The following is a 16,451-nucleotide window of genomic DNA, read 5'->3' as shown; positions in this document are numbered from 1 at the left end:
TGAAGCAAGGTCTGACTGAGTTCATATTGTAAATAAATGGACAATTAATCTAACTCACAGAAAGAAAAACTGAAAAAACTCAAAGAAAGAAAATGTCCGTCTTTATGAAGTTTAAGCAAAACATTTATATATATATATATATATACTAGTTACAGATAGTCTGTGCTGAGCACGGGCCCAATAACTCTATGCTAAATCTTGGGGTGTAGTTTTATTTTTCTTTTCTTTTTTTCCTTCTTATTTATAAAAAAAGAGATTTTTATGTTGTGCAATTGCTGTCAGTTTGCAACACAACTTTGTCTAACTATCAATTATTTATTTTTGATTTCATGAGAAAATCTCGGTAATTATCTCAAGCTAAATATTAGTCTCATAGAATAAGCAAGCTAATTGTTTTATGCGATTTAGACTTTAGAATACTTCAACAAAACAGTATATACAAATTTGAAACTTTTTTACACCGGTAGTCTTTAAAAAATACTTAGAGTAACATAATATATGATTTACCTTTAGAACAATTTCTTCTTTGGTCGAGAAATAACAAGTTTGATTAAATTATATTTGATCAAAATTAATTTTCTACAAAGATTAAATTTTTAGTAAGCATTTAAGTGAGATCCAATTCATAAATTCGGGTGCCCAACGGACATTACAAAGTGGTTTCGTTGCAACTGTTACGTTAACAATAAATTAATCCAAATAATCGACCACCCAACTACTTAAACTAAAAATAGTTATATTATATATATAATTTAAATATTATATGTGTATAATTAATGTATAAATTATGTATATAGCTAGAAAAAGTAAACAATGAATATGACATGCTATTCGTGTAAAAATCCGTTTACGCAAGTATAAAAGTGGGTGTATGTGTAACTATAATGTTTTCCTAAAACTATCACTTTTATGTCCTTTTTGGGTGTTCAAATAAATCCCCAGAGTACATTAAATTCAATTTAATAAACAATACATGCGTTGGTAATGTTGTAAGTGGCAAAATTAGGGACAAAAAGAGATTCACTATTTGTAGCATTCCATGAATTTTCAGAAAAAAGCTCCATTGTAACCTAATTTATGTAAACACATGAGGTAATGCAAGGTAATAAATTAAGATATTATTGTTCTCTTAAGCAAGTGAAAATCACTAAAATCCAGTGAAGATTATTTGTAATCCTGCGAGTTCATGAATATAATTTGAAATCCCATATATAAAGATTTTTGTTAGTAGTGATATATAAATTATTCTTTATTATTTACAACTAATAATGGTCATATATTTAGCCCCTCGTGAATATCCTGCTAAGATATGTATTAATTTAAAATATTTTGGAGTAATCAATTATCTTAAACCAGCACCTCCTTGCATTTCTAAGTGTGCATATGTATCTCTTTTGTTTGCTATGAGATCTATTTGGTAGCAGCTATCAAATATACACGTGGCAACTACCAAAAACCTCAATTTCCTAAACTGCCCTACGACCCCAGCTTCTATAATAGTAGTAAAGTAATATATATATAGAGAGAGATCTTTATTTCAACAATGACGTATGACTCTCATGATTCCCCCTCAAGATTGTAATTCGTTGGGAATTTGAGAGACACCAAAAAACTGAAAAAGTGAACACAGTTAAAATGAGACATCAGTAGCCTGATGAAAGCAACCATCACATTAATTAAAAGGGAAAAAAACCAAACCTATTATCCATGATTATTTCCACCTTAATTAAGTTCCCTATTACAGCAATGAAAATCTCTTCCTAAGTGTAAGAAAGAAAATCAATTTAGATTACGTGATTAAGCAACCATCACATAAGTATGTTGAAATGCATAGAACGAACCTAGAAAAAGAAAACGCAACACTGAGTAAACATTCTAATAATCCATAATACCAGAGTTTTGTTTCTTTGGATGCTAGCATTTTAGCTTAAAAAGCCCTCGGAGCTCATTAATGAAACGACCAACCATCGTATACATCATTCCTGAAGATTTCAACTTATCCTCACCATTCCCATGCAATCTAGTTTTGGTTATCCAGGGACGTGAGTTAAATTCTATCCTTTGTGGATTCTGTAAGTTTTTCTCCTTTTCTTTTTTATTTCGTCTGTTTTTCTTTCCCATTTTTTGGTTGATTTGGGAATAAATGCTAATTTTAGATTATTATTATTTTTCCATGTTTTGAATAATACTAGTAGATTAGCTCTCAGTTTATTATTCTTTTCGTAAATTTCTATTTCTCTTTTGGATTCTGGGTGAATGATTGCTGATTTTTGTCATTAAATGTTTCTTATTGCATGTTTTGTTTTATAGTGGATAGCTCTCAATATGATCCGTTGTGAAAAGCTTTTTCCTTTTCCAATTATGTTTAATTCTTTTTTTTTTGTTTTTCACTTTTTCTTTATTTGAATGCATATTTTTTTTTTTTGGTAATTAAACTTTTATATACCAGAAAAAATATTTACAATCAATACAAAAAACCCTTACATATATTCCTATACTTCCTCCCCCTTGTGCTTCCTATTGTTATCTTTATGTTACTTCTAGCTATTACATTCAATAGTAATCCAGTTTACTTAGAGCTTTTCCTACTTCCTTGTTGCTTTGACACTGCACTTCTTGTACTATTAACTTGCCAATTATCTCCCTGTTCATCGCTTTATCTTGAAATAGTCTACCATTCCTTTCCTGCCAAACAAAATAGACACACCCTGCTAATGAGTTAATTTCACTGATGGTCATTGAACTATCTTTCAATTTCACTAAAGTCATATAATTATTTTTTGTCACTTAAAAGTAACTAAACTTTATCATTGTCACTTAAAAGTTATTTTGCCTCAAACCCCTACCATAAATATGACATGGCATTAAATTTTATGATAAAAATCCAAAAATAAATGTCACATAAGCTAATATGGGTCATACCCATTTTAGATCCATTTATCTTTTAATATGGTTTGATCCATAATCCAAATGAGTTTCGATAAAAAAAATATTAATTCTACATTAGTTTAAAATGATTATCCTATACTACAAAGTTTTGCCTTTTCTGAGCACATTCATAATTATTTTATATTAAAATAATCTATGCTAGAAAATTCTTATCTTGTCTGTATGCCCCATCTGAGTCATTTTATAACTCTACTGAAGCTAAAATACTATTGTATACAATAGTATTTTAAAATGACTCGGATGGGGCATACAAACAAAATAAGAATTTTCTAGCATAGATTATTTTAGTATAGAATAATTATGAATGACTCGGATGGGGCATACAAACAAAATAAGAATTTTCTAGCATCGATTATTTTAGTATAGAATAATTCTGAATGTGCTGTGACAGAAAAGGCAAAACTTTGTAGTATAGGATAATTATTTTAAACTAATGTGAAATTAATATTTTTTTTTATCGAAACTCATTTGGATTATGGATCAAACCATATTAAAAGATAAATGGATCTAAAATGGGTATGACCCATATTAGCTTATGTGGCATTTATTTTTGGATTTTTATCATAAACTTTAATGCCATATCATATTTATGGTAGGGGTTTGAGGCAAAATGACTTTTAAGTGACAATGATAAAGTTTAGTTACTTTTAAGTGACAAAAAATAGTTATATGACTTTAGTGAAATTGAAAGATAGTTCAATGACCATCAGTGAAATTAACCTCCCTGCTAATACCATCTTGAACAACTATGTTTTTGCATTCCTGCTTCTTGTCCAGTTTTCTGCCCATTTTAGTTCCTCTGACCAACCATATATGTTCCTGCTAATACCTTGTCATTTGAGCATCCTCTTCCATAGTTCAGCCGCATATTGGCACTCAAAGAATAGATGTTGTATAGACTTATTTGCAAATGTGCATAGAAGACATGTTTGATCAGTTTGAATGCTCCACTTTAACAATCTATCCTTTGTGTATAGTCTGTCATTTGCAACCAGAGTTAGCATGAATATCCACCTAGGACACCCTACATTGTTGCATACCAATTTCCTCCAGTTCACTTTGCTAAAGTCTCCTCGCAGTTTATGATATATATGCTTGATAGAGCAATCATGCATCTGCCTTAGATCTTCATAGTTATATCCTGCTGCCTCAAAATTTTCTTTAGCTTTCACTATCTTTCTCATAATCCATGATGCTTGGTTCAGTTGCACCTCCCAAATATGTTTATTCTTTATGTAGTAGCAGTGCACCCATTGTATCCATAGCTTGTTCTTCTCTTTGCATAGATTCCAAAATTGTTTGCTTACAGCTGCTTTGTTCCATAGACCAATATCCATTATATTAAAACCTCCTGCTGATCTGGGTTGGCAAACTTTCTCCCAAGCTAGTAGAGCTTTCTTTGAAATATTGTTGTCCCTTGTCCATAAGAAACTTCTGCAAATTGCCTCAATCAACTTGGTAATCTTCTTTGGCAGCATGAATATCTGAGACCAATAGGTTTGAATAGAGAACAATATACTTTTGATGAGTTGAAGCCTCCCTGCATATGATAATAACTTGGCTGTCCAGGATGTAATTCTGCCCACTAATTTATTTATTAGAGATTGACATTGAACTAGTGAGACCCTTTTAGAATTTAAGGGTACTCCCAGGTATCTTACTGGTAACTCCCCTTTTTGAATGTCCAAGAACTCCAGTATGTCTGCTTGCATATCTTGTGATACTCCACCAAAGAATATGGAGCTCCAGTCTTGAAGCTTTTGAAAACTCCAGAAAGCAGTTGTATAGTAGTTTAATTGAGCCAATGTCACCCCTGCAAAACAACAAAAGATCATCTGCAAATCCAAGTTGCATGATTTGCATCTTTGCACACTTAGGATGATAGTTGAAATCTGGGATGTGATGCAATGCCTTCAGTCTTCTTGTAAAGTACTCCATTGCTAGCATAAAAAGAAAAAGGGGATAGTGGACCCCCCTGCCTAAGTCCTTTCCTGGCTTCAAAAGGCTGAGTTGATGAGCCATTCAATATGATAGTATATGTAATACTCAACATACAAGTCATTACAAACTGGTCTAGGAAAGCCAGTGCATTCAAAGCCTGCCCAAGAAATGGCCATTCAAGTGAGTCATATGCCTTCTGCATATCCAACTTCATCATGCATCAAGGTGATACTCCTTTCCATACATACCCTTTAACTAATTCATGGCTTAGAATGATGTTGTCAATAATTACTCTTCCAGGGACAAAAGCAGACTGGGTCTTATCTATTGGTTCATCTATAACTCCTTGTAACCTACTAATCAAGACCTTTGAGATAATTTTATATAGTGTGGTGCAACATGAAACAGGTCTATACTCCTTGATATTGTCAGGGTTTCTGACTTTAGGAATTAGAGTTATTGGGGTACAATTAATTGGCTTAAACATCTGTGATGTCTCAAAGAAATTCATCACAACTTGTGTTACCTCCTCTCCTATGATATGTCATGACTTCTTGAAGAAAAGTGCATTAAGCCCATCATATCCTGGAGACTTCAGATCACTTATGTCTTGTAGAGCTTTCCATATCTCTTGTATGGTGACAGGTTGAATCAGTTTAACTTGTTGATCTCTTTTGAGCACTGTCCCTCTTTGCATTACATTTGGATCAATTGCTGAAATTGCAGGAGCATTTGACCCTAGCAATTGTTTATAGTAACCAAGTATTTCTGCCTCTATGTCCTCCTCCATATGTAGTTGCATCCCAAGGTCATTTGTAAGAGCATGAATACCATTCAAATTGTTCTTGTTCTTCATATGAGCAAAGAAATATGCAGAGTTAGTGTCACCCAACTTCAGCCACTGTACTCTTGACCTTTGTCTATATATACTTTCCTCTATCAGTATCCATTTCTCTAATTTGCTCTTCAGTTCCTTTTCTTCCTCAATTAATTCTGCATTCAGCAATCTGCTGCTCATTTTATCTTGCATTTCTTGCAGCACCCTTCTGATTACTTTGATTCTGTCCTCAACACCTTTGTAGTGTTGAGTGTTAAGCCCTTTAATTACTTGCTTAACTCTTTTTAGTTTATTCCATACTCCATGTAGCTTCCCATTTTTCCAGTTGTGCTCCATGCTTGATCTACTTCTTGAATAAATTGAGGATGCTCAGCAATGCAATTGAAAAATCTGAATGGGCTGGCTTTCTTCCTATGTATTTGTGAAATCATCAGCTTAAGTGGGGAATGGTCAGAGAAAGATGGTTCTAGGATTTGTATACTCAGGCTAGGCATTGTCATCATCCAGTCAATGTTCACCAATCCTCTATCTATTCTGCTGTATGTATGGTTATTTGTCCATGTGTAGTCCCATCCTATAGAAGGTAATTCATTCATTCCTGTGTCACTCATGAACTCTCTAAAGTCCTTTGTTTCCATATCTTGTATTATAGTACTATGCTGTCTATCTTGGCTATTTAATACTGCATTAAAATCTCCCATTGCTAGCCATGGTCCTTGTTGCAAGCTATTTATCTGTCTCAACTTCTGCCACATACTCAACCTATCTTTTATAGTATGCAAACCATATATTGATGTAAATCCAAATGCTAGTAGTCTTGAGTGAGTTCTGACTTGTCCATGAATGATTTGATCATCTATATCAGTTGGTTCAAAATCAAATATTTTTAGATCCCATAGTACCCATGTTCTGCTCTTATTGTTGTTGCTGAAATTTGATATCCACTGCCATCCAGGAGTAATTTTACTGATTATACTACTAGTTTCTGTTCCTTTATTCTGTGTTCTACTAAGGCTATCACTGCCTTTTTATTTTGCTTTATGAACTCCTTTATCTCTTTTTTCTTGTATGCTTTATTTAACCATCTAACATTCCATCTGACCACACTCATACTGGTATGAATTGGGTATCCTGATACATCTCTTGTGCCCCATAGCTCCTCAGCTGCATACTGCTTGTTCCTGGTTCATTTGTTGCTTGTTCAATCCCTAAGGATTGAAAACCATTGTTGACAGCTAGTGTTTGTTCTTCAACTTGCTTTGCTTAAGACATTCTTGCTACTGATTTTCCACTGACTGTTGTCCATCCTGCTTCTTTAGGTTGTTTTGCAGCTGCACTAACCTGCACTGGTCTATTTTCTGGTGGTTTTATTATTTCAATCCTCTTTGTTAGCTCCTTCTCTTGATTATTGTTTTAGGTCCATCTTTCTCAGTCCTCTGCCAGACTTGTTTGCCTTTGTTTTCTCTCCCTCTATATGCCTACTTTTGTGGTTGTTGTATTCTATTTTCATTGCAATTGTGCCCTATCTTTAGGCATTTGTTGCAATAGGTTGGCTCCCAAACATAACTTATCTCTTGTTCAATTTTATTTCCCATTGGGTCCTGCATCTTCACTCTTCTAGGAAGGGGCTTGGTGATGTCCATCTCAATTAACATTCTCGCATAAGAAATTATAACTGTACTAGTTGTAAAATCATCAGCATACACTGGATTTCCCAATGCACTCCCTATCTTGCTTAGTGCCTTCATACTCCAGCAATTGAGTGGAAGATTTGGGAACTTCACCCACAAAGGAATGGTTCTCAAGACTTCATCGTGCAGATTAAAGTCTGGTGTCCAAGCTTTCATCACAATGGGGCGGTTAATGATAGTGTGGGGCCCAGTATATAACACTTGGTTCCTTTCTTCCAAATTAGCAAATCTGAGTACAAAATAATTTTCATTATGATAATAGATCTGAGGTTTGGTAGAGAATTTACCCACTGAATTTATGAATCATTCCATTGCTCCTATGGTAGGTGAATCTACAACATTATTGCTGAGCTCCATTTTGCATTTTCCTTCTCAACATCCTCAAGATCTAGCTTCACAATTTTCTCCCTATCTTGAATCATCGGTGCTATATATTGAAGATTCATGCCTCTCATTGCCAATCTATTCCCTGCTACTACATTTGCCCATGATTGATTCTCATTTACCTTCTCAATTTGATCAGTACCTTTGAGAATTTCTATAGTATCAGCTTTGTATGGAACTGTTTCATTGCTATTTGGTGTCTTCAATTGCATATGTGCCTTCCCGCTCCCAGATCCATAGCCTAGTCCACTAGTAGCTACAGGGGTAGCTATCACTGCTTTCAGCTTACCATATTTTATGCTGGATCTGATTCTAACTTGCTATGCTCACCTATCATGCTCCTCGGAGTAGTGTTTCCTATTGGTTCTTCAATTCTCACCCCTTTTGGTGAGACAGACAACTCCATTACTGCCTTCCTTGCATCTTTTGATCTCAGATCAGCAGTCGGAATTTTCATAAGATTCCGTTTAGGTCGTCCTTTTCCTCTCATGGCTTCCAGCTGCGTACATTAGCAAGTACTCCAATTGGAGTAGGGATCACTACGATGACACTTGAGTGAGATGGATCAATTCTGCGAAATTGTATACCTCAAGATTCTCACCTAATATGATATTGAAATAATTATAAAGGGTAATGTTTTAAGGGAAAAGGCCCAAAAATGACCTTGTGGTATTCGAAATGGATCAATTATAACCCCCGTTTAAACTTGAGTCCATAAATGACCCTGCCGTTATAGAATGGGTCTAATAATGCCCTTGTATTATTCGAAATGGATCAATTATAACCTTCATTTAAATTTGAGCCCACTAATGACTCTGTCGTTAAAGAATGGGTCTAATACTGATATTTTACTCAGTTAGTAATGATTAGGGGTGCAAATGGATATTTAAAAATCGACTAAACTGACAGAACTGTACCATGCCGAACCGATTTTTAGGTTTCTTTTAATAAAACCGTAGGTTTTTATATAAAGATATAATTGTACCGATAATTAGGGTAGGTTTTTTATTTTATAAAAATAAACCGAAAAAATATTAAACTGTACCGAATAAATTTACATGTGATTATATGTTTCACATGTAAATATATCGGACCAATTATTAGACCCAATATAAATATATATTTCACATGTAAATTTATTTGGTACAGTTCGATATTTATATATTAAGTTTAAAAATGATAATGGGTCTAATATTTATAAAGAATGGGTCGAATAAGTTCAAAATTTGAGCTCACTAATGACCTTGCCATTAAAGAATGGATCTAATATTTATATTTGTAAATAATAATGTATTAATATAAATAATGTACAAATTTTAATACATTATTATTTTTAAACTTAATATATAAATATATGTTTCACATGTAAATTTATTCGGTACGGTTCGATATTTTTTCGGTTTATTTTTATAAAATAAAAAATCTACCCTAATTATCGGTACGATTATAGATTTATATAAAAACCAATGGTTTTATTAAAATAAACCTAAAAATCAGTTCGGCACGGTACGATTCTATTGGTTTAGTCGGTTTTTAAATATCCATTTACACCCCTAATCATTACTAACTGAGGAAAATAGCAGTATTAGACTCATTCTTTAACGACGGGGTCATTAGTGAGCTCAAATTTAAACGAGGGTTATAATTGATCCATTTCGAATAACACAGGGGCATTATTAGACCCATTCTATAACGGTAGGGTCATTTGTGGACTCAAGTTTAAACGGGGATTATAATTGATCAATTTCGAATATCACAAAGTCATTGTTAGGCCTTTTCCCTTTTATTAATTGTTTGATGTAGAAGCAGCACTTTAACATGTTGAAATGTTTAGAAATCGCCTTCTTATTCCACTTTTTGACTAATTTATCTTACTTATACCAGCTGATGCGATGTAGAGTAACTAATTAAAGAAGAAGTTAAAGGGAAGCTTGTTCTTAGAACTATCTAGATGCTTCTAAAAGTAAAAAATTAATGCTAGATTGTATACCTCAAGATTCTCACCTAATATGATATTGAAATAATTATAAAGGGTAATTTTTTAAGGGAAAAGGCCCAAAATTGACCTTTTGATATTCGAAATGGATCAATTATAACCCCCGTTTAAACTTGAGTCCACAAATGACTCTACCGTTATAGAATGAGTCTAATAATGCCCTTGTATTATTCGAAATGGATCAATTATAACCTTCATTTAAATTTGAGCCCACTAATGACTTTGTCGTTAAAGAATGGGTCTAATACTGCTATTTTCCTCAGTTAGTAATGATTAGGGGTGTAAATAGATATTTAAAAACCGACTAAACCGACAGAATTGTACCATGCCGAACCGATATTTAGGTTTTTTTTAATAAAACCGTAGGTTTTTATATAAAAATATAATTGTACCGATAATTAGGGTATGTTTTTTATTTTATAAAAATAAACCGAAAAACTATTAAACTGTACCAAATAAATTTACATGTGAATATATGTTTCACATGTAAATATATCGGATCTATTATTAGACCCAATATAAATATATATTTCACATGTAAATTTATTTGGTACAGTTCGATATTTATATATTAAGTTTAAAAATGATAATGGGTCTAATATTTATAAAGAATGGATCGAATAAGTTCAAAATTTGAGCTCACTAATGACTTTGCCATTAAAGAATGGATCTAATACTTATATTTGTAAATAATAATGTATTAATATAAATCATGTATAAATTTTAATACATTATTATTTTTAAACTTAATATATAAATATATGTTTCACATGTAAATTTATTAGGTACGGTTCGATATTTTTTCGGTTTATTTTTATAAAATAACAAACCTACCATAATTATCGGTACAATTATAAATTTATATAAAAACCTACGGTTTTATTAAAATAAACCTAAAAATTAGTTCGGCACGATACAATTCTGTTGGTTTAGTCGGTTTTTAAATATCTATTTACACCCCTAATCATTACTAACTGAGGGAAATAGCAGTATTAGACCCATTCTTTAACGATGGGGTCATTAGTTAGCTCAAATTTAAACGAGGGTTATAATTGATCCATTTCGAATAACGCAGGGGCATTATTAGACTCATTCTATAACGGTAGGGTCATTTGTGGACTCAAGTTTAAACGGGGGTTATAATTGATCCATTTCGAATATCACAAAGTCATTCTTAGGCCTTTTCCCTTTTTTTAATTGTTTGATGTAGAAGCAGCACTTTAACATGTTGAAATGTTTAGAAATCGCCTTCTTATTCCACTTTTTGACTAATTTATCTTACTTATACCAGCTGATGCGATGTAGAGTAACTAATTAAAGAAGAAGTTAAAGGGAAGCTTGTTCTTAGAACTATCTAGATGCTTCTAAAAGTAAAAAATTAATGCTAGAAAAGTATCCAGGTGTAAAAAATATCATTAGACTATACTACCATCACTCAGAAGCTGAGCGAAAGGCCAACCTAAGTATCTGCTAATAGCATCACTTTTAACGCGAATAGTATAATGGGAAACGTTCACTGCATTTATCTGATCCTTAAGTAGATATGTTATCTGCAATTAGCATAAGTAAAACATAGACTCTTGAAAAAAGTAGAAATAATGCCCAAAAGAGGAATTTAAATTAGTTCTGGGCTTTCGTTTTGACGCAGATTGTATAAACCTTTTTCAAGAATATATATGAAGAATTGATGCAGGAAAAGTTATAATTAAGATTCAGAATATTGACATAAGATTGCTTTTTGAGGCTCAAAATAGATGATTTCAGAGAGATGCCAACTATTTCATAGTGAGCACAGCTTGAGAATATTGCAAATACTTTTCTGGAAATGCAACATCATGATAAAGATTGCTTTCTCCATTTATTATGAAGCCGTTGTTTGCTGCTCGACCAAGACTTTCCTTGGAACTCATTTTTGTGGGAATTGTTAAGAAAATATTTTATCATAAAATTTGAGGTAAGAGCTGGCTGTGACTTTACATTTTTGAAAATATTAATCCATTCTCGAGTTTTTCAGTTTCCTTGTTCTTCAATGACATGATTTCTTGGTGTTGAATCTTTGTGATCATGTTGCTTTGTTTGACGATCCTTTTTCTTCTTCCTCTTTCCCTTTTGCTCTTGTGAGAAAGCACAGGAGAAAATCTATTATTGATATTGGGTACTCAATATAATACAAGAGGTCATATTTATAGCTATAGTCTACAAAGTATATATTACTCTCATTCCAATGTAGGACTACACATAACTAACATTCTCCCTCAAGACGGTGCATACACATCATATGTACCGAGCTTGTTACACATGTAACTAATACGAGAACCAGTAAGAGACTTCGTGAAAATATTTGTTAGTTGATCATTCGACTTTACAAACTTTGTAACAATATCTCCTTAAAGTATTTTTTCTCTGACAAAGTGACAGTCGATCTCAATATGTTTAGTCCTATCATGAAACACCTGATTTGACGTAATTTGAAGAGCAGCTTGGTTATCACACACCAGTTCCATCTTGCTAATTTCTCCGAACTTTAACTCCTTGAGTAATTGCTTGACCCAAACTAACTCACACGTTGCCATAATCATGGCCCGATATTCACCTTCGGCGCTAGATCGAGCAACTACGTTCTGTTTCTTGCTCTTCCATGAGACCAAATTACCTCCTACTAGAACACAATATCCAGATGTAGAACGTCTATCAGAAGGTGATCTTGCCCAATTATCATTTGTGTACCCAACAATCTACTTACAGCCTCAATCCTCGAATAGTAATCCTTTGCTTGGAGCTGACTTTATATACCGAAGAATGCAAACAACTGCATCCCAGTGACTATTACAAGGAGAATCTATAAACTGACTTACAATACTCACCGGAAAAGAAATGTTAGGTCTAGTCACTATGAGGTAATTCAATTGCCAACCAACCTCCTATATCTCATAGGATCTCTAAGAGGCTCCCCTTGTCCAGGCAGAAGCTTAACATTCGGATCCATAAGAGAGTGAATAGGTCTGCAACCCATCATTTTAGTCTCCTCAAGAATGTCTAAGGCATACTTCCGTTGTGAAATAACAATACCTGAGCTAGACTGAGCAACCTCAATACCTAAAAATTAAAATACTTCAATCTGCCTAGATCCTTAGTCTGGAAGTGCTGAAAGAGATGCTGCTTCAGATTAGTAATACCATCCTGATCATTGCCAGTAATAACAATATCGTCAACATAAACCACCAGATAAATACACAGATTAGGAGCAGAATACCGATAAAACAGAGAGTGATCAGCCTCACTACGAGTCATGTCGAACTCCTGAATAATTGTGTTGAACTTACCAAACCAAGCTCGAGGGAACTGTTTCAAACTATATAGTGACATGCGCAATCTGCATACACAACCACTAAACTCTCCCTGAGCAACAAAACCAAGTGGTTGCTCCATATAAACTTCCTCCTCAAGATCACCATGGAGAAAAGCATTCTTAATGTCTAACTGATAAAGAGTCCAATGACGTACAACAACCATGGATAAAAAAAGATGAGCAAATGCTACTTTAGCCCCGGGAGAGAAATTATCAATATAATCAAGCCCGAAAATCTGAGTATATCTGTGATGACCTAAAAGGTCATCTTTAAATTTAATAATTAATTCTGTATTCTAAGACCTCAAAAAACACTATTTATCATTTCTCGACTTATGTGCGCAGTCCGTATAATTTTATGGAAAGTGTTTATATGAAAAATTGATTAAAATGTGAAATAGAACTTTAAAACTCAACTGAGTTGACTTTGGTCAACATTTTTGAGCAAACGAATCCGGATCAGTGTTTTGGTTCTGGTAGATCCGTATCATGATTTGGGACTTGGGCGTATGCCCGAAATTTAATTTGGAGGTCCCTAACTCAAGTTATGGCCATTTAACGGAAATTAGAAGTTTAAAGGCTAAAGATTTTCAAAGTTGACTACGGATTTGACTTTTTGATATATATATATATATATATATATATATATATATATATATATATATATATATATATATATATATATATATATATATATATATATATATATATATATATATATATATATATATATATATATATATATATATATATATATATATAATGCTTTGAGTCCTACACTACTCGAACTTTAGTATTAATAGTAGCTACGCTATCCAGACTTTAGCATTAATAGTAGCTACGTACGGACTCTCGTCACCTCGTGCGTATGTAGCCCCCACAATTGGCAACAATTATGTCGGAATCCGATTCTGAAAATTAGAATAGCTCTGTTATGTCATTTATGACTTATGTGCCAAATTTGAAGTCATTCCGAATTCATTTAACATGTTTCGACACAAGTTTTGTAAGAGAAAAAGTTTGAAACTCTTAAGTCTGAATCAAGGTATGAATTGTAATTTCGATGTTATTTGATGTGATTTGAGACCCCGAGTAAGTCCGTATTATGTTACAGAACTAGTTGGTATAATTGAATGGGATCCTGAGTGGTTCGGTGAGCTTAGGGGTGAGTTTTGAGCAAGTCCGGGCATTTCGGCACTCTAATGTTATTCTGGAACTTTTGGAAAAGTGCGGACCGCAGAGGAAAAGTTCGGACCGCACAATTTTGAGTGCGGCCGAACTTTAGAGGAAAAGTGCGGACCGCAGAGGACAAGTGTGGACCGCACAATTTTGTGTGCGGCCGCACTTCAGAAGAAATGTACGGACCGCACAATTTTGTATGCGGCCGCACTTCACGGGTTTTGCAGGTTCGATGGTCTGATATAGGAGGCTTATATCTTTTAATCCACAACGAATAGATGATTAAAAATGAAAGTTGTAGCACACTGAATCTAGTTACCAGAAAATTATAGTATTACTCATTTAGACATTTGTAGAGAAAATTATGGATAATTTACTGAAGCCTGGTTAGTACAGCCACTATTGAAGTACGACCACATAATTTTGATCGCTGCCGCAAAACCCGGGATGGGCGGCCGCACGAAAATATGTGCGATCAGCACAATGAGGGGTGAGATTGTGTATTATAAAATCGAGGGTTTGGGTATTATTTCACATTTGAACTTTGGGAGCTCGGTTTGTGACGATTATTCGTAGGTTTTTCAAAAACTTCATTGGGGTAAGTGTTCCTTATCCTATATTGATTATATTCCATGATTCCATACTCATTTACATCATGAATCTGTGAATTTATGGGGGGGGGGGGAATCAGATTTTTATAAAATCTTCCAAATTATAAAATTAAGATTTGAAGGTCAATCCAATGTCGGAATTTGATAATTTTTATATGGTTGAACTCGTATCGGAACGAGTGTACGGATTTTGTAAGTTTTTCTGGGATTCGAGACGTGGATCCCACTGTTGAGTTTTGGGATGAATTTCGGATTTTAATCCGAAAAATTTGTAAATTCATATGGCATTAATTCCTCCGATTTGTATTGAGTATATTGAATTGTTTATGACTAGATTCTAGGATTTTGGACACGAATTCGCGAGGAAAAGGTTTATTAGATTCTTGAATTTGGTTGCAAAGTGAAGTAAGTGTCGTGGTTAACCTTGACTTGAGGGAATAGAACCCTTAAATTAATTGTTATGTGAAATTCATGTGTACGACATATAGGCGAGGTGACGAGTGTCTATACATCATCAAATTAATTGTTTGCTTAATGGTTTAAACATCTTAAATTATTTTAAGACACGAATTAATTGTTATAATAATTGTTTCTCTCATATTCCTTGTCAAATATTAATTTTTAAATTCCTGCAATAATTGTTACATGTTTATTTGATTTATGTGTCTTAATTGCTACTTGACATTTAACATATTAAATATTAAACTGTCTATTTTCTCCCTGATTTTCATAATTAATTGCTACTTATCATTATTTGTTTCATAAATAAATTATAATTACTGTATGACTTGATGCTTAATAGTTTCTCATTGAATGTCGTATTTATTGGAGTATTTTTATTACATTTAAGAGTTGTATGAATATATTAGAGGAACGGGTTGCACGCCGCAACAAAATTGATTGAAATGAATATATTGGAGGAACAGGTTGCACGCCGCAACAGAATCGATTGAAATGAATATATTGGAGGAACGAGTTACACGTCGCAACAGAATTGATTGAAATGAATATATTGGAGGAACGAGTTGCACGCCGCAACAGAATTGAGTTAAATAAATATATTGGAGGAACGGGTTGCACGCCGCAACAGAATTGACTGAAATGAATATATTAGAGGAACGGGTTGCACGCCGCAACAGAATTGATTGAAATGAATATATTGGAGGAACGGGTTCCACGTCGCAACATAATTGATTGAAATGAATATATTTGAGGAACGGGTTGCACACCGCAATAGAATTAATTAAAATGAATATATTAGAGAATCGGGTTGCATGCCACAACAAAACTGAATATGAATATATTGTGAATATATTATGGGATCGGGTTGCACGCTGCAACGGAAACTGATTGAAATAATAATTGGTTATGACTGCCGAGTTGGCTTCGATTGTCGAAAAGAGATACCTATTTTATTTCTATTATTGTTGTTATTATGATTATTGCGTACATGTTAATGTAAGTGAGCTGCCTTAGCCTCGTCACTACTTCGTCGAGGTTGGGCTCGGCACTT

The 16,451-nt window shown here is 33.6% G+C and overlaps 2 protein-coding genes across 2 annotated transcripts; both read right to left on the bottom strand.

Moving 5' to 3' along the window:
• Positions 1-2,553: 2,553 nt before the first annotated feature.
• On the bottom strand, positions 2,554-5,401 carry LOC142174658 (uncharacterized). Its single transcript, XM_075240495.1, has 5 exons — positions 5,183-5,401; positions 4,861-5,086; positions 4,611-4,762; positions 3,990-4,433; positions 2,554-2,685 (listed from the first exon to the last, which is right to left on the bottom strand). The coding sequence occupies exons 1-5, from the start codon at positions 5,399-5,401 to the stop codon at positions 2,554-2,556; spliced, it is 1,173 nt and encodes a 390-aa protein (XP_075096596.1).
• A 611-nt stretch (positions 5,402-6,012) lies between these two features.
• LOC142174657 (uncharacterized) lies at positions 6,013-7,575 on the bottom strand. Its single transcript, XM_075240494.1, has 3 exons — positions 7,296-7,575; positions 6,842-6,936; positions 6,013-6,672 (listed from the first exon to the last, which is right to left on the bottom strand). The coding sequence occupies exons 1-3, from the start codon at positions 7,573-7,575 to the stop codon at positions 6,013-6,015; spliced, it is 1,035 nt and encodes a 344-aa protein (XP_075096595.1).
• Positions 7,576-16,451: the final 8,876 nt, after the last annotated feature.

Source organism: Nicotiana tabacum, chromosome 20 (genome assembly GCF_000715075.1).
Source record: "Nicotiana tabacum cultivar K326 chromosome 20, ASM71507v2, whole genome shotgun sequence".
Taxonomy (NCBI): domain Eukaryota; kingdom Viridiplantae; phylum Streptophyta; class Magnoliopsida; order Solanales; family Solanaceae; genus Nicotiana; species Nicotiana tabacum.
This window is presented reverse-complemented; position numbering and strand designations above follow the sequence as displayed.

Bases quoted from the DNA above. Each gene is read 5' to 3' on its own strand.
- LOC142174658 (XM_075240495.1), bottom strand. From the start codon at position 5,401: ATGAATTTCTTTGAGACATCACAGATGTTTAAGCCAATTAATTGTACC. The intron at 4,763-4,860 runs GCATTGCATCAC...GTTGTTTTGCAG, and splicing joins ACTTTACAAGAAGACTGAAG to GGGTGACATTGGCTCAATTA. The intron at 2,686-3,989 runs GTATGCAACAAT...TTTGTTTGGCAG, and splicing joins AAGTGAACTGGAGGAAATTG to GAAAGGAATGGTAGACTATT.
- LOC142174657 (XM_075240494.1), bottom strand. From the start codon at position 7,575: ATGAAAGCTTGGACACCAGACTTTAATCTGCACGATGAAGTCTTGAGA. The intron at 6,937-7,295 runs GTTATGTTTGGG...TTCAATCCTTAG, and splicing joins TAAAATTGAACAAGAGATAA to GGATTGAACAAGCAACAAAT. The intron at 6,673-6,841 runs GTATGAGTGTGG...CCTGGATGGCAG, and splicing joins AGGATACCCAATTCATACCA to TGGATATCAAATTTCAGCAA.